We start from the raw sequence: 25,340 nt of genomic DNA on the forward strand, positions 1-25,340 counted from the left end.
CCCGCAACTCCCTTCCCCCACATGGCCTTCGACTACAATGTAGTTGGTGATTGCTTCTCTGAGTTGACCTTTCCCCGGAACGTGAGGCCAGCCTCGAAGCCATGGAGTCAACCTCCTGGTACTTATTTCTACAGTTCTTGGGTGTTAGTCTCCCACTCTGTTATTCTATATACCATAGATGAGTGCAATCTTTCTATGTCTGTCTCTCTCTTTCTGACTCATTTCACTCAGCATGAAACTTTTCATGCCCATCCACTTGACTACAAAATTCTTGACCTCCTTTTTTCTAACAGCTGCATAGTATTCCATTGTATAGATGTACCAAAGTTTCCTCAACCAGTCATCCGTTCTGGGGCATTCGGGTTTTTTCCAGATTCTGGCTATTGTAAACAGTGCTGCGATGAACATACATGTGCAGATGTTGTTTCGATTGTACTTTTTTGCCTCTCTGGGATATATTCCCAGCAGTGGTATTGCTGGGTCAAATGGGAATTCAATATCTAATTTTTTGAGAGTCGTCCAAATTGTTTTCCAGAAGGGCTGAACCAGTCGGCATTCCCACCAGCAGTGAAGAAGGGTCCCTTTCTCCCCACATCCTCTCCAACAGCGGTTGCTTTTGTTCTTTTGGATGTGTGCTAGTCTCTGTGGTGTGAGGTGGTATCTCATGGTTGTTTTGATCTGCATCTCTCTGATGATTAGTGATGCAGAGCACTTTTTCATGTGCCTTTTGGCCATTCGTATTTCTTCCTTGGTAAAGTTTCTGTTCATTTCTTTGCCCCATTTTTTGATGGGGTTGGATGTTTTCTTCTTGTAGAGCTCAACCAGTGCTTTATATACCATTGATATCAACCCCTTATCTGATGGGTATTGTGTAAATATCCTTTCCCATTCTGTGGATAGTCTTTGTATTCTGGTCACTGTATCTCTTGCGGTGCAGAAGCTATTAAGTTTAATGTAGTCCCATTTGTTGATCTCTGTTTTTACTAGATTGCTTAGTTCCGTGTCACCTTTGAAGATACCTTTATCTTCAATATCGTGGAGGGTTTCGCCGACCTTGTCTTCAATGTACCTTATGGTTTGTGGTCTAATGTTGAGGTCCAGGCCCAGATGGTTTCACTGGCGAATTCTTCCAAACATTTAAAGAAGACCTATTGCCTGTTTTCCTCAAACTTTTCCAGGAAATTGAAAAAACAGGAACTCTCCCAAACAGTTTCTATGAAGCACATATCTCCCTAATACCAAAAGCAAACAAAGACACCACTAAGAAAGAAAATTACAGACCAATTTCCCTGATGAACACCGATGCGAAGATCCTCAACAAAATACTAGCAAATAGGATCCAACAACTCATCAAAAAGATCATACATCACGACCAAGTGGGATTCATCCCAGGGATGCAAGGATGGTTTAACATTCGGAAATCAATCAACATAATCCAGCATATCAACAAAAGTAAAGATAAAAACCATATGATCATATCAATAGATGCAGAGAAAGCATTTGACAAGATCCAACATCCTTTCATGATGAAAACCCTCGCCAAAATGGGGTTTGGAGGAACTTTCCTCAAGATAGTCGAAGCCATCTATCACAAGCCTACGGCAAGCATTATCCTCAACGGGGAAAAACTAAGGGCCTTTCCTCTGAGATCTGGCACAAGACAAGGATGCCCACTCTCACCACTCCTCTTCAATATAGTACTGGAAGTACTTGCGATAGCTATTAGACAAGAAAAAGAGATCAAGGGCATCCAGATAGGAAGGGAAGAAATCAAACTCTCACTATTTGCAGACGACATGATACTATATCTAGAGAAGCCTAAAACCTCTACTAAGAAACTCTTAGAAACAATAGACTTATACAGTAAAGTTGCAGGCTACAAAATCAATACCCAAAAATCCATGGCCTTCATATATGCAAACAATGAGGCAGAGGAAAGGGACATGAAAAAAGCAATCCCATTCACAATCGTGCCCCAGAAAATCAGGTACCTCGGAATTAGCTTAACCAAGGAAGTAAAAGACCTTTACAAAGAAAACTACATAACGCTACTCCATGAAATCAAAGAGGACATGAGGAAATGGAAACATATACCCTGCTCGTGGATAGGGAGAATCAATGTTGTCAAAATGGCAATACTCCCTAAAGCATTATACAGATTCAATGCGATCCCTTTAAGATACCCATGACATTCTTCAAAGAAATGGATCAAGCAATCCTAAAATTCATATGGAATAACAAACGTCCAAGGATAGCTAAAACAATTCTTGGGAAGAAGATGATGGGAGGCATCACCATCCCCAACCTCAAACTTTACTACAAAGCAGTAACAATTAAAACAGCATGGTACTGGAACAAAGGCAGAGCCGTAGACCAATGGAACAGGGTGGAATAGCCCTACACACAACCCCAAATGTATGACCATCTAATCTTTGATAAGGGAGCAAGAGATGTGAAGTGGAGCAAGGAAAGCCTCTTTAACAAATGGTGCTGGCACAACTGGACAACCACATGCAAAAAAATGGGTTTAGACCTTGACCTGACACCATGCACAAAAGTCAGATCTGTTTATTATTAACTTTTATTTTCTATGTGTCATGGTTTTGAGAGGATAGTTGGTGCATTTTCTATACTCATGATTCTATGTAGGCTTGTTTTTGTAATCCATAATGTGTTCTATCTTGGAGAATGTCCCACGTGCACTGGAGAAGTATGTGTATTTGAATTTTTGGAGATGTGGTGCCCTTTATTAATATATATCTTAAGTTCATCTTTTTCATTTCTTACTTCAATTCCAGGTTTCTTTGCTTTTAGCCTAGTCAATCAATCCAGAGGTAATAAAATGATATTGAAGTTACATACTATTGTGTTGCTCTAAATATGTTCCTTCAGGTCTGTTAGAATTATAAATACTTTTATTGTCTCTCATTAATATCATAAATTTTGGGGAGTGTGAGTTCTTCATGGTTTATATAACCCTTGATCACTAAGAAATGACCTCCTCTGTCCCTAAGAACATTTTTTTACATGGGTTAAAGCAATGGGATTTTTCTTTATTTTGGTACAAAATACTCTGATAAACTGTTTTAATATTCTTATTATATTACTCAGTACCAAGACTCTTGTTAGAGAACTATGTAGTAAATATATATTTTTAAATAGTAACTGAGGTTACATGGTTATAATAGTATTTATGTTTGTGCTTGTGATGTACAAAATTATTTCCCCTCCAGCACCAGCTTTTGGATTGTGAATATGACTTTTGGGTTGTGGATATGACTGCCAGAGTTTTCAGAATTCCTGGGGCATGGGTAGTGAGGGGGTGAGAGGAAAAATAGACTAGAAGTGACAGATACCAGGTTAGTGATGGAAGGTTCTTGAGGGCACTTGTCAAGTTTTTTAACTTGAAACCGTTATTCTTTGATAAAAGTATGGCCATGTAGCCCTTTTAAAAGGAATTTTATGTTTGAAATATTGATTCACAGCCTTCGACTTTTAGCCAGTATTTAGCCTCACTGTTCATATGTGTCTCCTGTAGGCAGCAGAAATTAAGTTCAATTTTCTGATACACTTTCTTTCATTTCTCTGACACTCTCTATGGTGCTTCCTCTTCTCAGGTACTCTTGTTTCTCTTCCTTTCTGATGACTCTTATGTTGTTTCTTTTGAACTCATTCCATAGTTATATTTTGTGCTGTTCATTTATTTTGAGACTTTCCCTTATTATATGTTGTTTTGAAACTCATCTATTTTGTCCTCAGATGCTGTTACTCTACTACCAAGGCGTACCATGAGTTTTTTTTTAATTTCACTTACCAAACTTTTTAGTTCTGTTGCTTCTGATTAGTTTTCTCATTTATGGCCCCATGCTCTCTTGTATGTGTACCATTGTTTCTTTAAGATCATTAAGAATCCTTAGTATTTTGTCTCTAAGATCCTTATCTGAGAGGTTATAGAAATGGTTAATGGTTAACAATGCCTAAGCTACATCAGAACTATCATTTTCATTTACTGACCTTGGTGGGGTTAGACATTGCTTCTGCATTTTATCTGTTGCAGTCTTTGTAATTTAACACACAGCAACTTTGCCAAAGGATTGGGAAAGGTGTTGCTCTCTTCCTTGCCTGCCATAAATATCTCAGCCAATATTGTTGATAATATTTTCTTTGGAGTTTCATGCAAACGAAGTAAGACTTTCAATGCCAGGTGTGCCCAGAAAACAGACCCAGGGAACTGCAAGATCACCTCCCCCCCTCGGCCAAGGTGCCCCCAGCACCCCCACAAGTGTTAGGATGGAATTAGAAGTGGGACTTTAATTCGGCTTGGAACTGAGGCAATGGCCAACTTCTTCACGGGTACCGTGTGGCAGCGGGGGTACAACATCAGGGGAGGTATATTTTCCCCCTTCTCAACACCCTGGACTCATCACAATTTCCATAACCTAATTCTGAGGATCTCTGACAATGCAGTTAACAATGACAGCTTCTATGTAGATACTCATGAGCGATAGTACAGCGGGTAGGGCGTTTGCCTTGCACATAGCTGACCCGGGTTTGATTGCTCTGTCCCTCTCAGAAAGCCCAGCAAGCTACTGAGAGTTTCGCGCCCTCATGGCAGAGCCTGACATATTCGTATGCCAAAAACAATAACAACAAGTCTCACAATGGAGATGTTACTGGTGCCCGCTCGAACAAATAGATGAGCAATGAGATGACAGTGATACAATTCTGAGGATAACATCCTGTCTATGCCAATGACATTAGGCCAGTTAACCTATTCCACTGCACTGCACTGTCACTGTACTGTCATCCTGTTGTTCATCAATTTGCTTGAGTGGGCACCAGCAACGTCTCCATTGTGAAACTTGTTACGGATTTTGGCATATTGAATACACCACAGGTAGTTTTCCAGGCTCTGCCATGCAGGCAAGATACTCTTGGTAGCTTTCTGGGCTCTCTGAGAGGGACAGAGGAATCAAATCCAGGTTTACCGTGTGCAAGGCAAAGGCCCTACTCGCTGTGCTATTGCTCCAGTCAACTTTCCAATCTCACCAAAATGCCAGTAAACACAAGAAACTGAACAAGATTAATAAATAAAAACCACACCCTTTGAAGCTTCATAGAGGCCTCACATAAGTCACAGAGGAGCACCAAGGAGGAAGGTAGTATTCTAGAAGGATAAAAGGTGACCACCATTGACTGAGCTCATCCAGAATCCTTTCTTGCAGTGAGAGGTGTATAGTGAACTGGAGGATCCCACCTCCATGCTATCACAGCAACACGAAGAAACAGTGCAAATCTCCACCGCAAGGAGCAGAGGAAGAAAAGAGTCCAGAAGCCCCAATAGACATTACCCACAAGTACAACCTCTCTGATAAAGAATTCAGAAATGAAATGCTGAGGATGATCAGTGAACTCAAAGAGTAGAACAGACATTCAGTAAGTTAAAGGAAGACAGGAAAGAAACAGTGGAATGGAAGGTCAACAAAATACAGGAAGAAATGAGAGCAGAAGTAAGCAGGCTACAAACAGAAATGTCACTAATAAAGGACTTGATAGATTAAATAACTCAGTGGGTACCCTCAACAGTAGAATGACTACAGCCAAAGACAGGATCAGTGAACTTGAAGGTGAGCTATAGAAAGCATGCAGACAACAACATGCAATGGGAAAAGTCCTAAAAACTCTAGGGCAAGTCAGAAACCTAGGAAATGAACTCAGGAGGAACAACATAAGAATCATCAAAGTACCGGAAGGACAGGGAGACAACCCCAGTGAAAAAGAAACAGTTAAAAATATCATTGCTGAGATGTTTCCAGAGCTGGAAAATACAGGCATTCAGATCTAGGGAGCCCAAAGGGTACCAGCCAAAGAGACTCTAATAAAAAGACTCAAAGATATATTATAATCAGAATGATCGACACCATTCATAGAGGCGCAATACTGCAAGCAGCGAGGTTAAAGAAAGAAATTATATACAAAGGAGCACTCCTTAGATTTAAGCAAACTTATCAGAGGAAACCTTCTAATACCAAAGACAATGGTAGGATATAGTGAAAAATCTCAATGAAATGAATGCCTCACCAGGAGGCATTCAGACCAAGAATACTTTATCCAGCTAAACTTTCATTCAAACTCAAAGGAACAATACACTATTTCATGGATAAACAACAGCTCAGGAACTTCAGAGACTCAAAACCAACCTTAAAAGAAGGGCTACTGTAAGACAAGGAAACCCCCTACAAGCACAACAAACACGTACAGAAAGATGGCACAAAAGCTCATGACAATATTCTCTCTCAATGTCAATGGTCTAAATGCACCAATTAAGAGACAGAGAGTGGCAAAATGGATTAAAAAACTGAACCCAACATTCTCCTGCCTACAAGAAACACATCTGAATGGTCAGAGCAAAAACAGGCTCAAAGTCAAAGGATGGAAAAACAATTCAAGCAAACAACAACCTCAAAAAAGCTGGGGAAGCCATACTAGTACCTGATAACATAGATATCAGGCAGAAAGAGATTAGAAGGGACAGCAAAGGCAATTTTTTTTTAATTTATTCTTTTTTGAATCACCATGTGGAAAGAGAGTTACAAAGCTTTCAGGTTGAAGTCTCAGTTATACAATGCTTAAACACCCATCCATTCACCAGTGCACATATTCCACCACCAAGAATCACAGTATACCTCCCCCCATCTTCCCAACCTCCCCAGCCCCCCACCCCACCTGTGTAACTGGTAAATTCACTTTACTTTCACTTTACTTTGATTACATTCAATATTTCAACAAAAAACTCACTCACTATTATTGATTTGGAGTTTCTCCCCCCTAAAGTCGACCTGCTGAAAAGAAAGCATTTGATAATTTGTTTTCCATTGCTGAGAATGAAGAGATATGAGGTCAAGAGGCCACACTAGCAGCCGCACGGGTTTGGATTTCTGTATTTTAGTACTTTAGTAACTAAGTCCAGAGAAATATATGCCAGAAATTGCATCATTAAAGCTTGTACCTCTCAGCTACTTTATATTCCACATATGAGTGCAATCTTTTATGTCTGTCTCTTTCTTTCTGACTCATTTCACTCAGCATGATACATTCCATGTTGATCCACTTATATGCAAATTTCATGACTTCATGTTTTCTGACAGCTATATAGTATTCCATTGTGTAGATATACCAGGGTTTTTTTAACCAGTCATCTGTTTTTGGGCAGTCTGGTTTTTTCCATATTGTAGCTATTGTAAACAGTGTGGCAATGAACATAGAAATGCAGATGTCATCTCTAATACCTTTTTGCCTCTCCGGGATATATTTCCAGGAGTGGTATTGCTGGGTCAAATGGAAGCTCAATTTCTAACTTTTTGATAATCGTCCCTATTGTTTTCCAAAAGGGCTGAACCAGTTGGCATTTCCACCAGCAGTGAAGGAGAGTCCCTTTCTCCCCACATCCATGCCAACACCGGTTGCTTTTGTTTTTTGGGATGTGGGCCAGTCTCTGTGGTGTGAGATGATATCTCATTGTTGTTTTGATCTGCATCTCCTTGATGATTAGTGATATTGAACATTTTCTCATGTCGAAGGCAATTTTTTAATAAGCAAGGGATATGTACTGCAGGAAGAAATCAGACTCCTAAACATATATGCACTGATGAGGGACCAGCTAAATACTTAAAACAATTGCTAATAGACTTCAAGGAGAAAATTGCTAGCAACACAACAGCAGTTGGAGACTTCAACACCACCTGAACACCTCTGGATAGATCAGCAAGATTAAAATTCAGCAAGGAAGTACTGGATTTGAAGGAAGAAATAGAAGAGAGAGGACTACTAGATGCATATATGGCCTTTCATCCCCACATTCTTATCCAGTGCGCATGGAAAATTTTCAAAATTGACCATGTTCTGGGTCACAAAACATACCTCAATAGAATAAGGGAGATAGAAATTGTATCAACTAATTTTTCAGACCACGATGCACTGAAGGTAGAAGTTTATCACAGACAAATGCGGAGAATCGAATCAAACACCTGGAAATTAAACAACTCAATGTTGGAACAACGAGTGGGTCAGGAAGGAAATCAAGGAAGAAATCAAAAGATGCATGGAAGCAAACAAGAGAACCTAGAAGAAATGAATAAATTCCTGGATTCCTATAATCTCCCTGGATTGAACCATGAAGACTTGGAATAGTTGAATAGACCCAATAATATCAAGGAAATTGAAACTGTAATCAAAAGTCTTCCCAAAAACAAAAGCCCAGGTCCAGATGGATTTACTAGTGAATTCTTCCAAGCTTTTTTTTTTTTTGGTTTTATTTTATTTTATTATTTTTTTTTTTAATTTTTTATTGTGGAAAGTTACAAAGTTACAAAGTTTTCAGGTTTAAATCTCAGTTATACAATGCTCGAATACCCATCCCTTCACCAGTGCTCATATTCCACCACCAAGAATCCCAGTATAGCTCCACCCCGCCCCCTCACACCCCAAACACCCCCACCCCCCTAGCCCCCCCACCCTAAGCCCCCCCCGCCTGTGTAACTAATAAATTTCACTTTACTTTCACTTTGATTGCATACAATATTTCAACAAAACTCACTATTATTGTTTGGAGAGTCTCTCCCCTAAAGTCAGACCTGCTGAAAAGGAAGCATTAGGTAATTTGTTTTCCATTGCTGAGGATGAAGAAGTGTGAGGTCGAGTGACCACACTTAGCGGCCTCTCAGTTTTGGGTTTCTGTAATTTAGTATTTTAGTAACTAAGTCCAGAGAGATATCTGCCAGAAGTTGCATCGTTGCCAACTGAATTCTTCCAAGCTTTTAAAGATGATCTGTTGCCAATTCTTTTCAAGCTTTTCCAGGAAATTGAAGAAACAAGGACTCTCCCAGTTTCTATGAGGCATATAACACCCTAATACCAAAAGCAAAAAGGACACCACAAAAAATTAAATTACAGGCTGATATCTCTGATGAACACAGATGCGAAGATCCTCAACAAAATATTAGCAAATAGAATCCAACAACTCAGCTACCCAATCCAGGTACCAGTCCGGGTCAGGGCTCCTTCCCGGAGCCGCGTTTTTAACCAGTTCCCAGGAAAGCCAGTTTTAATCCTTGGTCTTCGGGGAATGGGAATTGAGGGACACCTATCCAAAGCTGAAATGTTCCGTGCATCCTCTGCCACTCCATCCAGGTACCAGCCTGGATCAGGCCTCTTTCCTGGAGCCGCGTTTTTAACCAGTTCCCGGGAAAGCTGGTTTTCATCCTTGGTCTGCAGGGGACGGGAATTGAGGGACACCACTCCGCATCCAGAGCTGAAATATTCCACGGATCCTCTGCCACCCCATCCAGGTACCAGCCTAAGTGCGGGCTCCTTCCTGGAGCCTCCCCTTCATATCCCACAAGAACTATAAGTTACCCTCTTAGCTGGAACCTTCACCAGGTTAGCTTAACCACCAGAAGTACACATTAGCCAATATCTCATTAAACACACCTCAACTAATAATGCATCATAAACAGAATAGTAAAGTAGTGTGAAGGGCAGAGCCACATAGGTCACAATGGTAAAGCAACGCAGATCCCCACCAAGCTTACTTATTGAAGAGGCCAGCCCAGAAGACCCCAACAGCAATGAAGTGCTATACAACCTCCCTGACAAGGAATTTAGAAGGGAGCTACTGAGGATGGTTAGGGAGCTAAAAGAAAAAATGAATACCAATACCAATAAAATATGAAACGATTTGAAGGTAGAAATGCGGAAAATGCAAAAAAATTACAAATGGAAATGTCAGACCTGAAAAACTTGGTAGCGAATTAAAAAACTCAGTGGACAGCCTCAGCAGCAGAGTAATAGCTGCTGAGGACAGAATCAGTGAGCTCGAAGATGAAGTCCAGAGACTCTAGAAAATAACAGAAATTGGAAAAGAGATTGACAATCTGGGAACAGATGGCAAGAGACAATCGTGATGAAGCCAAGGGGAGTAATATAAGAATTATTGGAGTCCCAGAGAGACAGGAAGTAAACCCTGATGAAGAAGAAACTGTCAAAGACATCATTGCTACGATGTTCCCAGAGCTGAAGAAAACATGCAACCATATTCAGGAGGCCCAAAGGGTACCAGCTATAGAAGAAATCCAAATAAAAATACTCCAAGACACATCCTGATCAAAAGAATGAAAACCTTAGATAGAGACAAAAATCCTGAAAGCAGCAAGATCAAAGAAAGACATTGCCTATAAAGGAGCATCCTTAAGATTCACAGCCGACTTGTCTGATGAAACCCTCATCGCCAGAAAACAGTGGTGGGATATAGTGGAAAAAACTCAATGAAATAAACGCCTCACCAAACATACTTTACCTGGATAGACTCTGATTCATAACACAAGGAGCAACAGACAGTTTCAAAGATAAACAACAGCTCAGGAACTTCATAGACTCAAAACCACGATTACAAGAACAACTGAATGGACTACTTTAAGATAAGACAGGCCCCTGAAATACAACAAATGTCAGGAGAAAAATGGGACAAACCCCATAACAATAATCTCTCTCAATGTCAATGGGTTAAACGCACCAATTAAAAGACAGAGTGGCAGGTTGAATTAGAAAATTGAACCCAACATTCTGCTGTCTGCAAGAAACACATCTCAACAGTCAGAGCAAACACAGGCTCAAAGTCAAAGGCTGGAAAACAATCCTACAGACGAACAACTCCCATAAAAAAGCTGGGGTAGCCATCCTAGTATCAGACCACATTAATTTCAGACTGAAGAAGATCACAAGAGACAGTGAAGGCTATTTCTTATTGATAAAGGGATCTGTACAACAGGAAGAACTAACAAAACTAAATATATATGCACCTAATGAGGGACCAGTAAAGTACTTAAAATAACTACTCATAGACTTGAAGAAAGACATAAATAGCAACACAATACTAGTGCGAGTCTTTAACGCAGCCTTCTCACCTCTTGATAGACCAACCAGAATCAAGCCTACCAAGGACATACTGCATCTGAGGGAAGAAATGGAAGAAAGGGACTTAGTAGATATATACAGGACACTTTGTCCTCAAAAAGCTGAAAATGCATTCTTCTTAAGTGTGCATGGAACATTCTCCAAGATAGGCCACATGCTGAGCCACAAAACATATCTCCATAAAATTAAAAAGATAGATTGTATCAACGGTCTTCTCAGACCATGATGTACTGAAATTAGAAATAAGTCTCACACACACAAACAGAAAATGAACTCAAATACCTGGAAATTAAACAGCTCACTATTGGACAATGAGTGGCTAAAAAAGGAAATCAGAGAGTAAATCCAAAGATTCCTGGAAACGAACTAAAATGAGGACACGAGTTACTGAAACTTATGGGACACAGCAAAACTGTGTTAGGAGGAAAGTATATAGCTCTACAAGCATTCCTCAGGAAGGAGGACCAAGCCCACATAACTAACCTAACCTCACAGCTTAAGAACTTGGATAATGATCAGCAAAAGAGCCCACTCCAAGCAGGAGGAAGGAAATAATAGAACTCAGAGCCAAAATTAACGAAATGAAACCCCCCCCCCAAAAAAACCAATCTGAACGATTAATGAAATCAAGGGCAGGTTCTTTGAGAAAATAAACAAGATCAATAAACCTCTAGCAAGACTCACAGAAAAAGGGAGAGAGAAAACTCTAATAAACTGAATCAGAAATGAAAAGGGAGACATTAGAACAGAAATTACAGAAATTCAAAGGATCCTCAGAGTTTACTTTGAGAATCTTTCTGCCACGAAACATGAAAACCACAAGGAAATGGATGAATTCCTAGACTTCTATAACTTCACAATGCTGAACCAAGAAGACCTGGAATATCTGAACAAACCTATCACCATCAAGGAAATTGAAACAGTAATAAAAAGTCTCCCCAAGCACAACGGTCCTGGCCGAGATGGATTCACTAGGGAATTTTTCCAAACCTTTAAAGAGGACTTACTTCCAATTCTCTTTAAGCTTTTCCAGGAAATTGAAGTATCAAAAACACTGCCAAACAGTTTCTATGAAGCCAATATCACCCTGATACCAAAAACAGACAGACACCACAAAGAAAGAGAATTACAGAACAATATCGCTGATGAACACAGACACAAAGATTCTCAACAAAATATTAGCAAATAGAATCCAACGACTCATCAAAAAGATCATACACCATGACCAAGTAGGATTCATCCCAGGGATGCAAGGATGGTTTAACATTCGCAGTCAATCAACATAATTCATCATATCAATAAAAGAAATAATAAAAACCATATGAGAATATCAATAGATGCAGAGAACGTATTTGACAAGATTCAGCGCCCATTTATGATGAAAACTCTCAGCAAAATGGGCATTGGAAGAACTTTCCTCAATATAGTCAAAGCCATCTACCAAAAGCCCACAGCAAGTATTCTCAATGGGTAAAAACTAAAAGCCTTCCCTCTAAGATCAGGCACAAGGCAAGGTTGTTCGCTTTGGCCACTCCTATTAATTATAGTACTAGAAATCCTGGCCATAGCAGTTAGACAAGAAAAAGATATCAAGGGCAGACAGATAGGAAAGGAAGAGGTAAGGTTATCACTATTTGCAGACTATATGATACTATACTTGGAGAAACCTAAAGACTCTACAGAAAAGCTCCTAGAAACAATAGGTCGATATAGCTAAGTGACAGGCTACAAAACACCCAAAAGTCCATCACTCTTATATACAAATAATGAAAGAGAAGAAAGAGACATTTTAAAAAAACAATCCCATTCACAATAGTACCTCAGAAAATCAAGCACCTTGGAATCAGCTTAACCAAAAAGGTGAAGGACCTATATGAGGAAAATTAACAAAACACTACTTCAAGAAATAAAAGAGGACACTAGAAAATGGAGACACATCCCCTGCTCATGGATAGGGAGAATTAATTAATTAATTAATTAATCAATCAAAATGGCGATACTGCCCAAAGCACTATACAAATTGAATGCGGTCCTATCATGATACCCATGACATTTTCAAAGAAATAGACAAGACACTCTTGAAATTCATATGGAACAATAAACCCCCACGAATAGCTAAAGCAATCCTTGGAAAAAAGAAGATGGGTGGCGTCACCTTCCCCAACTTCAAACTGTACTACAAAGCAGTAGTACTTAACACAGCATGGTATTGGGATAAAAACAGACCTGCAGCCCAATGGAACAGAGTTGAATATCCTGTCATAGACCCCCAAATATATAGCCACTTAATCTTTGACAAAGGAGCAAGAAAAGTGAAGTGGAACACCTCTTCAACAAGTGGTGCTGGGTAAACTGGATAACTACCTGCAAAAAAAAATTAATTCTGACTTCTGTCTAATGTCAGGAACAAAAGTCAGATCAAAGTGGATTAAACACCTCAATATCAGATATGAATCGATAATATACATAGAAGAAAATGTAGGCAGAAGTATCAATGACATTGAAGGTAAAATCATCTTTCAGGATGAAACAGCACTGACCATGCAAGTGGAAGCGAATATAAATAAATGGGACTACATCAAACTAAGAAGCTTCTGCACCTCAAAAGAAACAGAGACCAAAATACAGAAAGAGCCCAGAGAATGGGAAAGAATATTTACCCAATATCCATCTGATAAGGGATTACTATCCAGGATATACAAGACAGTAGCAGAACTGTATAAGAAAAAAACCTCAAACCCCATCAAAAAATGGGGAGAAGAAATGAACAGAAATTTCCTCAAAAAAATACAATTGGCCAAAAGGCACATGAAAAAATGCTCCACATTGCTAGTCATCAGGGAGATGCAAATCAAAACAACCATGAGCTATCATCTCACTCCACAGAGGCTGGCACACATTCAAAAGAACAAAAGCAACCAGTGCTGGTGTGGATGTGGGGAAAACGGACGCTCTTTCACTGTTGGTGGGAATGCTGACTGGTCCAGCCTTTCTGGAAAACAATATGGACAGTCCTTCAAAAACTAGAAATTGAGCTTCCATATGAACCTGCAGTGCCACTTCTGGGAATATGTCCCGAGTATGCAAAAAAGCACAGTCGAAATGACATCTGCACCTGGATGTTCATTGCAGCACTGTTGACAATAGCCAAAATCTGGAAACAACCCAAGTGCCCTAAACAGATGACTGGTTAAAGAAACTTTGGTACATTTACACAATGGAATACTATGCAGCTGTTAGGAGAGGTGAAGTCATGAAATTTGCTTATAAATGGATAGACATGAGAGTATCATGCTAAGTGGAACGAGTCAGAAAGAGAGGGACAGACATAGAGGAACTGCACTCATTTGTGGAGTGTAGAATAACATCACATGAGGCTGACACACAAGGACAGTAGACACAAGGGCCAGAAGGATTGCCCCATAGCTGGAAGCCTGATTTATGAGTGGAGGGGAGAAGGCAGATGGAATAGAAAAGGAATCACTAAGAAAATGATGGCTGGAGGTACCAGTTGGGATGGGAGATGTATGCTGAAAGTAGATAATGGCCCAAACATGATGACCTCTCAGTGTCTGTGTTGCAAGCTATACTGCCCAACAGTAGAGAGAGAGTATGGGGAATATTGTCTGCCATGGAGGCCGGGGGGAAGGTGGGAAAGGCGTGGGGGGGTGGATATGCCGGGGATATTGGTGGTGGGGAATGTGCACTGGTGGAGGGATGGGTGTTTGATCATTTTGAGATTTTAACTCAAATATGAAAGCTTGAAACTATCTCAGTTTTTCAATAAAATTAAAAAAAAGAATCCAACAATTCATCAACAATATCATACATTCCGATCAAGTGGGATTCATCACAGAGATGCAAGGAAGGTTAACATTTGGAAGTCAATCACCATCATCCATCATATCAATAAAAGAAATGATAAAACTACATGGTCATATCAATAGATGCAGAAAAATCATTTTACAAGATCCAGCACCCATTTTTGATGAAAACTGTCACCAAGATGGGTATTGAAGGAACTTTTCTCAATATAGTCAAAGGCCTCTACCACAAGCCTATGGAAAGCATTATTCTCAATGGGGAGAAAATTAGAGCTTTCCCTCTAAGATCAGGGACAAGATAAGGGATACCCACTCTCATCACTTCTATTTAATATAGTACTGGAAGTTCTTGAAATAGCAGTTAGGCAAAAAATAAAGATATTGAGGGCATCCAGATAGGATAGGAAGAAATCAAGCTCTCACTATTTACAGATGATATGATATTATATTTAGAGAATCCTAAAGCCTCTACCAAGAAGCTCCTAGAATCAATAGACTTGTATAGTAATATACAAGCAGGCAATAAAATCAGTACCCAAAAGTCCATTGCTTTCCTATATAGAAATAATCAGGGAGAATAAAGTAATATGAAAAAGCAATCCTGTTCATAATCAAGCCTCAGAAAATCAAATACCTCTGAATCAGCTAAACTAAGGAGGTTAAGTACCTGTGCAAAGAAAACTACAAAAACTTACTTCAAGAAATAAAAGATGACATGAGGAAATAGAAACACATCCCCTGCTCATAGATAGGGAGAATTAACATAGTTAAAATTGCAATACTCCCCAAAGCATTATATACATTCAATGTGATCCCTGTAAGGATCACTGTCACTGTCATCTCGTTGCTCATCGATTTGTTCAAGCAGGCACCAGTAACATCTCTCATGTGAGACTTACTGTTACTGTTTTTGACATATCTAATACACAACAGGTAGCTTGCCAGGCTCTGCCCTGCAGGTGCACTCTCAGTAGCTTGCGGAGCTCTCCGAGAGGGGTGGAGGAATCCAACATGGGTCGGCTGCATGAAAGACGAACGCCATACCACTGTGCTATCGCTCCATCCCCCCTGTAAGGATACCCATGGAATTCTTCGAAGACTTCATAAAACACTTCTGAAATTCATATAGGACAAAAAACCCTCACAAGTAGCTAACGGAATTCTTGGAAAAATGAAGATGGGAGGCACCACCTTCACCAACCACAAACACTACTACAAAGCAGTAATAATTAAAACAATGTGGTATTGGAACAAAAACAGAGCCTAAGACCAATCAAAAAGGGTTGAATATGCAGATACACACCCTCAAACATATAATCATCTAATCTTTGATAAGGGAGCAAGAAATGTGAAGTGCATCAAGGAAAGACTCTTTAACAAATGGTGCTGTCAAAACTGGACAGCTACATGCAAAAAAATGGGCTCAGTTCTCTACCTAACACCATGCACAAAAGTCAGATCAAAAAGGATTAAGGACCTCAAAATCAGACCAGAATTCATCAGGTACATTGAATACAATGTTGGCAAAATCCTCCAGTACATCGAAGCTAAAGGTATCTTCAAAGTTGAAACTACTGATTCAGGCAAGTGTAAACAGAGACAAACAAATGGGACTATCTCAAATGAATAAGATTCTGCACCTCAAAAGAAACAGTAGCCAGAATACAAAGACAATCTACAGAATGGGAAATGATATTCACCCAATACCCACGTTATAAGGAGTAAATATCGAAAATATACAAGTCCCTGGTTGAACAATACAAGAAGAAAACATCCAATCCCATCAGAAAATGAGGAGATAAAATGAACAGAAACTTTTTCAAAGAAGAAATCCGAATGTGCCAAAAGGCATATGAAAAAATGCTCTTTGTTACTAATCATCAGGGAGATGAGATCAAAACAATGAGATATCACCTCACACCACAGAGACTGGCATGTTGGTGGTAAGCCAGGACATTAGGATGAGCCTCTGGATGCTCCCTGCAAGCAGGAAGCAGAACCAAGACCCCACTTCTCACTAAGGGGCTAGCTAAAAACGTGTGAGTCCCATGACCTGGAGGAGTATAGTATGCTCTCATACACCTGCCTAGTCATACAGTATGTTGGCAGTACAAGGCAGCAGTTTCCCCCTCTCTTATACATCCTTAATCTGGATTGACTTTCAAGTATCAGTATGAGCCTTCTCTTTGCCTTATGTGTAACCAACCACAAGAATGTGGAATTATGTCAATCCGTAGAGTCTACTGTCTATTTCCATATCTTCCTCTGATGTTTTTAATCATAACAACATAGTTTTGACAGCATAGCCTTAACAAGACAATGTATAGCCTGATATTCCTTTGAAGAACGCTTATCCTATAACTGTCTGTACTCTCATTAGTGAGTCTTTCTCTGATGAAGTTATCAGAATGCAACTGATTTAAAAAAAAAAACATAATAAAAGGCCACATTCTTTGCCTCGAGCCAGAATGAGTCTTGGCCCTCCGTGCTCTGTAACATTTCTCTCGAGTGTGCCTCCGACCAATCGATCGATCACTTTATACAACACTGGCACACATCCAAAAGAACAAAAAACAACTTATGTTGGAATGGATGCGGGGAGAAAGGGACTCTCCTTCACTGCTGGTGGGAATGCCGACTGGTTCAGCCCTTTTGGAAAACAATATGGACGTTTCTCAAATAACTAGAAATTGAGCTTCCATTTGACCCAGCAATACCACTTCTGGGAATATATCCCAAAGACGCAATAAAGTATAGTAGAGATGACATCTGCACTTGTATGTTCATTGCAGCACTGTTTACAATAGCCAGAATCTGGAAAAGACCCAAGTGCCCGAGAATAGATGACAGGTTAAAGAAACTGGTAGATATACACAATGGAATACTAAGCAACTGTTAGAAAAGATGAAATCATGAAATTTTCATATAAGTGGATTGACATGGAGAATATAATGTTAAGTGAAATGCGTTAGAAAGGGAGGGACAGACATAGAAAGATTGCATTCATTTGTGGAATATACAGTAACATAATGGAAGGATGCAAGGATGAAAGGATGCAGGGGACATAGGTGGAGTTTTCCAGGGTTAATTTGTTGGGATTTTGTTTGTTTAGGGGCCACACCCAGCAATTTCCAGAACTTACTTACTCTTAGCTGTGTTCAGGTTGGCTGTAAGGACTGTATGAGGTGCTGAAGATGAAACCTGGTTCATCTGCTGTGTCCCGCGGGGCTAAGTAGAACAGGGTCCCTGAGGTGGAAAGAGAAAGACAATGGGGAGAGGAGGGCTGACAAGAAATGCCCATACAGCATCTTTATTGAACAAGCATCAGACTTTTATAGGTCTCTAGAAGGAAGCAGACGCTGGAAAAATATACAGGAATGTTCAGGATACATAAGTTTAGAATATAGTCGGCTTCTAGACATCAATGATGTTTTCCTATAGTTGCTCAGTTTCATGATATTTTCCTTGGTTATATATTGATACACTTTAGCAACATTTTCTCCCAGAAGAATGGGGAAAGAGCCAGTTAGAAAAACAAGAAAGTCAACCCTTAGATTGTATAACCCCAAGACAATGGTTTCTATAAACCAGCCATTAGACAAACAGTCCCCAGGACAAGGACTTTCTTAATATTAACTAGCACAGGCTCCCAACAGTCATCCACAATGGAAGCCAGAGCCTTATTTGCTGTACTATCTCTCTGACCCACAGAAGGGGCTTTCTGATTTAACCAAAGGTGAAGATGTCTCTTGCTCTGTTATCCTTTCATTGGAATGGGATGTTCCTATGGATTCCAAATGGAGGATGACTGAAAGAGCAGAGTTGAGACTGATCTAGACAAAAATCAGCACTGGAGGTATTTTCTGGGTCCTGTTTCCGGATCAGATTTGTTAAAATTTTCTTTTTTTGGTGAGTCTATCCAGATCTTATGGTTTGTTTGTTTGTTTGTTTGTTTGTTTTTAACCAGTCCTTGATTCAGTGGTCTTTTGCATTGGTTTTTAAAATTTCTCCTAATAAATTTATTATTCAATTTTATTACTTGCCTCCTATTTATTTTGGGTTCTTTTCTTGTTTTTCTAGTTTCTCTAGATGTGAAGTTATGTCATGTACTTGTGCCTATACTTAATTCTGTTTTACTGCTTGTTGTTCCTCAAGGTGAAAGAGGAACATTGTATTGTACCTTCATTAGTAATACTCCTCTTGGTTATTAAATTGAACTTTGTCATGAAACTATTTAACGTTTTATATTTTTAATTATAGATACACTTATATAATATACTTATTTATATAAAATATAATCTATATTTGTATATATTCATATATATTTAGACTACATTTATATAGACTACAAATAATTCTATATTAATATAATTTATGTACTTTAGACATGTGTTTATGTTTTAGACAAGATTTTATTTTTAATTGAAACTTTTTTCAAATATTTGTTTTCTATATAATATTCACAGGAAATATTTTTCCCATGTAGAATGAATGAATAATTTTAATAAATTAAATTAACTGAAAAGCGAATTATACTTTCTACTCACATGTAATGAAATAATACTCTGTTATAAAACAAAGTAAGACTAGATTTCTAAATTTTATTTGAGTTTGTAACTTGTCCCTAAAACGTTTAAGGAATATCTTATCTGAAGGTTCGTATAGTTACTTCACTTTAATTTTATTATCTTTTATCTATGTATAATTGAAATTTTTTACTTCTAATGACACCAAATTGATGAATTTCATTATAATATTATATTAGTTTAGACCTAACAACAAGTCTCACAATGGAGACATTACTGGTGCCCGCTCAAGCAAATCAATGAACAACGGGACAACAGTGCTACGGTGCTACAGACCTAACTTAAAATAATATTCCAAATTAATTAATTTAATTCTAAACTAAACTATGTTACTTTAGAACTAAACTGAAATAATATTCCTTAGAGTGTAACTTTTATTGATAAGAATGAATAATATACTTCTCATTTATTTTACTTGGTTTTGGGAATTCATAGGCCAATGGAATTTCTGATGAACTACCTAACTTGACTAACAGATATGCTGCTTTCCTATCAAGAACAGAAAAAACTACCAAGCCGTCAGCTATGGTAAGATTCTTCATTCATATATCCATAACAAGCCCTTTATACTCTAGAGGAGATTAGTCATCAGTAATATCATCTTTGATTAGTATGACTCATATTTTAAGTTCAACAAAGTGCTTATATCTAAGAAGAAGTTAAACATTGTCTGAGAAATGATATTATATGGAACGTATTCTATAGAGTCACACAGTATTTTTTCTCAGGACAGAGGAAAACATCAATTGATTACACAGCAGCACAGAAATAGAAAATTAACTACTTAGTATTAAGTATCGTATCGAGTCTGGGCCTTCAACATGCAAAACATGTGCTCCAGCTTTTGAGCTCTTTCTCCAAATTTCAGTTTACTCATGAGTATATATTTTTTTCTATTTTTCTGTTTAAATCCATCCAAAAACTAGGACTCTTTAGTTTTTTTTAAGAACAAAATTCTAATTAGTCTGTTTTTTAAGTTTTCTGTATGATTTCTTTCCTAAGTTTCAGACTAATATTAAATAGACCAAACTAGGCAATAAAGTAAAATATAAAAAATGAATGGCTGATTAGTGAGATTAAATTTACTAAATATCAAAGTAAAAGTTACAGTTTAAAAGACTTAATGACGTCATATATAGACTTGTGTGTTCATCATTTGCTAAAATAAAGGTTTGTAGAATTTGGATTATTACTATAAGAACTATTAATAACAAATTTCAAATTCAGAATCATCAGGTAAGTTTTAAATGTAGCTGCTGAACCATAGAGATAACATTTCTGATTGAAAACAATTCTACTAGTTTTACAATGCCATTTTAATTATGTTTTAAATTATGAAGTAACTATTACATGATTATAATATAAAATTTTAAAGGAAGTACAAATGCAGGGATAGTCAAATTAATCCATTAATTTCTAGGAAATCATATTATTAGATTACTTTAAGGAGATATTTTTAGGAATGGGCTGTTTCTTTTTTTTTATTTTCTAAATAAAGCTTTATTCTAATACCAAATGCAGACATTACCAAAACTGAAAACTACACAAATTTTTCAAGAGGTACATTAAAAATTAAAAATGATTTATCAATTCCAATCCAGAAACATATCTTACATAATACAGCATGACCAATTTAGGTTTATCCTGGAAATGCAAAATTGGTTCAACAATTAATCATAAAAAAAGAAACATGATCAACACAATATATTCAGAAAAACACATTAGACAAAAAACAACACATGGAGATCCCTGAAGGTTCCTTTCCTGGCCAAGGCTGCTTGTGCAGCGCCTGGCCGGGGGAAACCCCGCCAGCCCCAGGAGTGCCAGAAGTAAGCACCACATCCCACATAGGCATTTTCCAAAAAAGACCATGTGCTGGGTCACAAAACATACCTCAATAGAATTGGGAAGATAGAAATTGTATCAACTATCTTTTCAGACCATGATGCACTGAAGATAGAAGTTGATGACACACAGATGTGGAGAATAAAATCAAACACTGGAAATTAAACAACCCAGTGTTGAAAAATGAGTGGGTCAGGAAGGAAATCAAGGTAGAAATCAAAAGATGCCTGGAAACAAATGAGAATGAAGACACAAGCTACCAGAAAATATGGGACGCAGCTAACACCATATTAAGGGGAAAATTTATAGCTCTGCAAGCATTTTTCAGGAAAGAAGAAAGGGCTCACATAAATAACTTGACTTCACAGCTCAAGACCTTAGAAAAGGACCAACAAAAGGAGCCCAAACCAGGCAGAAGGAAAGAAATAATAAAATTTAGAGCAGAAATTAATGACATGGTAAACCAAAACTCAATCTGAAAGATCAACAAAACCAAGAGCTAGTTCTTTGAGAAAATAAGCAAGATTGATAAACCACTAGCAAGACTTACAAAGAAAGAGAGAGAACCCTAATAAATGAATCAGAAATGAAAAGGGGGATATCACAATAGGAAAAAAACAAATACAAAGGATCATCAGAGACCACTTTGAAAGTCTGTATGACACAAAACAAGAGAACCTAGAAGAAATGGATAAATTCCTGGATTCCTATTATCTCCCAAGACTGAACCAAGAAGATATGGAATACCTGAATAGACCTTTTGCTATCAAGGAAATTGAAACTGTAATCAAAATCTTCCCAAAAAACAAAAGCCTGAGTCCAGATGAATTTAATAGTGAATTCTTCCAAACATTTAAAGAGGACCTATTGCCAGTTCTTCTCAAGCTTTTCCAAAAAATTGAAGAAATAGAAACTCTCCCAAACAGTTTCTATGAGGCACATATCTCAATAATACAAAAAACAAAGACACCACAAAAAAGAAAACTACAGGCCAATATCCTTGATGAACACAGATGAGAGATCCTCAACAAAATATTAGCAAATAGAATCCAACAACTCATCAAAAAGATTATACACCATGACCAAGGGGGAATCATCCCGGAGATGCAAGGATGGTTTAACATTCGGCAGTCAATCAACATAATCCATCATATCAACAAAAGAAAAGATAAAAGCCATATGATCATACCTATAGATGCAGAGAAAGCATTTGACAAGATCCAGCACCCATTTATGATGAAAACTCTCACCAAAATGGGTATTGAAGGAACTTTCCTCAATATAGTCAAAGGCCTCTACCACAAGCCTATGGAGAGTATTATTCTCAATGAGAAGAAAACTAGAGCTTTCCCTCTAAGATCAGGGACAAGACAAGGATATCCACTCTCACCACTTCTATTTAATATAGTACTGGAATTACTTGAAGTAGCAGTTAGGCAAAAAAATTAAAGATATTGAGGGCATCCAGATAGGAAAGGAAGAAATCAAGCTTTCACTATTTGCAGATGATATGATACTATATTTAGAGAACCCTAAAAGCCTCTACTAAGAAGCTCCTAGAATCAATAGACTTGTATATAATGTCGCAGGCTATACAATCAGTACCCAAAAGCCCAAGTGTTTCCTATACACAAATAATGAGGGAGAAGAAAGTGATGTGAGAGAAGCAATCCTGTTCACAACCATGCCTCAGAAAATCAAGTACTGTGAAATTAAGGAGTTAAAGGACCTGTATATAGAAAACTACAAAATGCTACTTCACGAAATAAAATAAGACATGAGGAAATGGAAAGATACACCTGCTTAAGGATTGGGAGAATTAACATTGTCAAAATAGCAATTCTCCCTGAAGCATTATGTAGATTCAACACAATCCCTATAAGGATACCCATGAAATTTTTCGAAGATATGGATCAAACACTCCTGAAATTTATATGGAACAACAAACCCCCACGAATAGCTAAAGCAGTTCTTGGAAAAAGAAAGATGGGAGGCATCACATTCCCCAACCTCAAACTCTACTACAAAGTGGTAATGATTAAAACAGCATGGTACTGGAACAAAGGTAGTGCTGCTGACCAATGGAACAGAATGGAATATCATTGCAATATCCTCAAATATATGATCACCTAATCTTTGATAGCTGCTGCATTCAGAGATGTTCGTTCCATTGAGAGCAAATGGAACATCAGGGACTAGTTCATTTCTCATGAACATTGTCTTTGTGAGATTCAGCTGCAGTCTGACCTTTCCACACTCATGATCGAAGTCAGCCAGTATTTGTGCCAGTTAGGTGTTATGAGAATGATGTCATCAGTGAAGTGGAGGTGGTGTAGTTGCCGAACATCTATCTTCACTCCCATTCCTTTCCATTCCAGTCGTCCCATGATGTTATCGAGGGTGGCACTGAAGAGTTTCGGTGAAATGGCATCACCCTGCCAAACCTCTCTCTTTATGTAAATGGTCACTTCCTTGTAGAATGGTGAGATCCTGGTGGCGAATCCCTAATACAGCTCGCAGAGGATCTTGATGTACTGAGTCTGTACACCCTTTTTGGCTAGGATTTTGATGACCACTTCAGTCTCAACAGAATCAAAGCCCTTCTTTAAATCAATAAATGTTAGACAGAGAGCATCTTGAACTCTCACGAAACTTCAATGAGTTTGGTCACCGTGTGGATATGGTCTGTCATGCTGAATCCTTTTCGGAACCCAGCTTACTCTCATGATTGTCCTTTGTCTAGTGTTCTGTCTATTCTATTCAGGATGACTCCGAATGACATCTCTGAATGCAGCAGCTATGTGTACCTGGGTCGAGAACTCAACATGAGGAACAACTTGGCACCAGAACTGTGCAGGAGGAAGAAAGCAGCGATAAACGCCTTGAAGAGTGTCAAAAGAAGTGGTTAAGAGGATGAAGAGCCTTTGGCTCCGGGCACATCTGTTTGATTCTACTGTTATTCCTGCACTATCATATTCTTCAGAGACCTGGGCCCTACACAAACAGGATAAGAACGCTATTCGGTTATCCCAAAGAGGAATTGAAACAGCTATGCTAGGAGTATCACGTTTCACTCAAGTGAGAGAAAGAATCTGGAGTTCCGACATCTGTCGAGGGTCAAGAATCAGGGATGCTGTGTCGTTTGTCAAGGCATCAAAAATCAGATGGGGCGGACACATAATGCGATTCAGAGATGACCGCTGGACTAGAGCTGTTACCGACCAGATTCCATGGGATGTCAAAAGAACGCATGGCTGCCCACCAACAAGATGGTCAGACTTCTTCGTCAAAACCCTGAATGAACGATTTGAGTCTCTTCCTGTTCCTGGAGTGAGCAGATATCATTGATCTACACTAGGACGCGACAGGGACAAATGGAGACATTACTGGCACCCGCTTGAGCAAATCAAGGATCAATGGGATGACAAGTGACAAGTGATACAAGTCACTCTTTGATAATGGAGCAAGAAATGTGAAGTGGAGCAAGAAAAGCCTCTTTAACAAATGGTACTTCGTCTTGAGGAATTTTAGGATTGTTTCACATATAAGCTACATCCTAGTATTCTCTGAATTTTAACAAAAGTTACTTATTACAAATATGAACTTTACTTTTAGAAAAAGTTATAATAAGTTCATAATTTTTTTTATCATAGTATCAGAGCTCCAAGAAAAAATAATGTGACTTTCTGAAGTAATCCATAAGAGTGTGTATGCATGGGCTGAAGTCACACAGTGGTAGGGCACTTACCTTTCAGGCAGCCAACCAGGTTCTATTGCTGGCATTCCTTATGGTCTCCTGAGTACCTCCAAGAGTGATCCCTGAATGCAGAACTAGGAGTAACCCTGAGTACAACAGCGTGTAGCCCAAACACACACCTCTCCCCAAGAAGAATGCACATGTACATGTATACTTTGTAATGAGAAAAGATGGTGGAAATCAGTTCTAAAGAAATATGAGTTGTTTACGATTTTATTTTACCCAATTTGCAAATTTCTCTTTTGATTCTTTTCTTTTTTTTTTTTTGCGTTTTGGGTCACACCTGGCAATGCACAGGGGTTACTCCTGGCTCTGCACTCAGGAATTATCCCTGGCAGTGCTCAGGGGACCATATGG

General features: G+C 38.6%; 1 protein-coding gene across 1 annotated transcript in view; it reads left to right on the forward strand.

The window, feature by feature from the left end:
- Window positions 1-25,340, forward strand: part of STPG2 (sperm tail PG-rich repeat containing 2) — a 204,935-nt gene that overhangs the window by 130,166 nt on the left and 49,429 nt on the right. Inside the window, exon 10 of the mRNA XM_055127269.1 lies at window positions 19,817-19,909. Within this exon, the coding sequence (XP_054983244.1) occupies window positions 19,817-19,909 (93 nt within the window). The remainder of the gene's footprint in view (window positions 1-19,816; window positions 19,910-25,340) is intronic.

The sequence above is a fragment of the Sorex araneus genome, chromosome 1 (genome assembly GCF_027595985.1).
Source record: "Sorex araneus isolate mSorAra2 chromosome 1, mSorAra2.pri, whole genome shotgun sequence".
Classification (NCBI taxonomy): domain Eukaryota; kingdom Metazoa; phylum Chordata; class Mammalia; order Eulipotyphla; family Soricidae; genus Sorex; species Sorex araneus.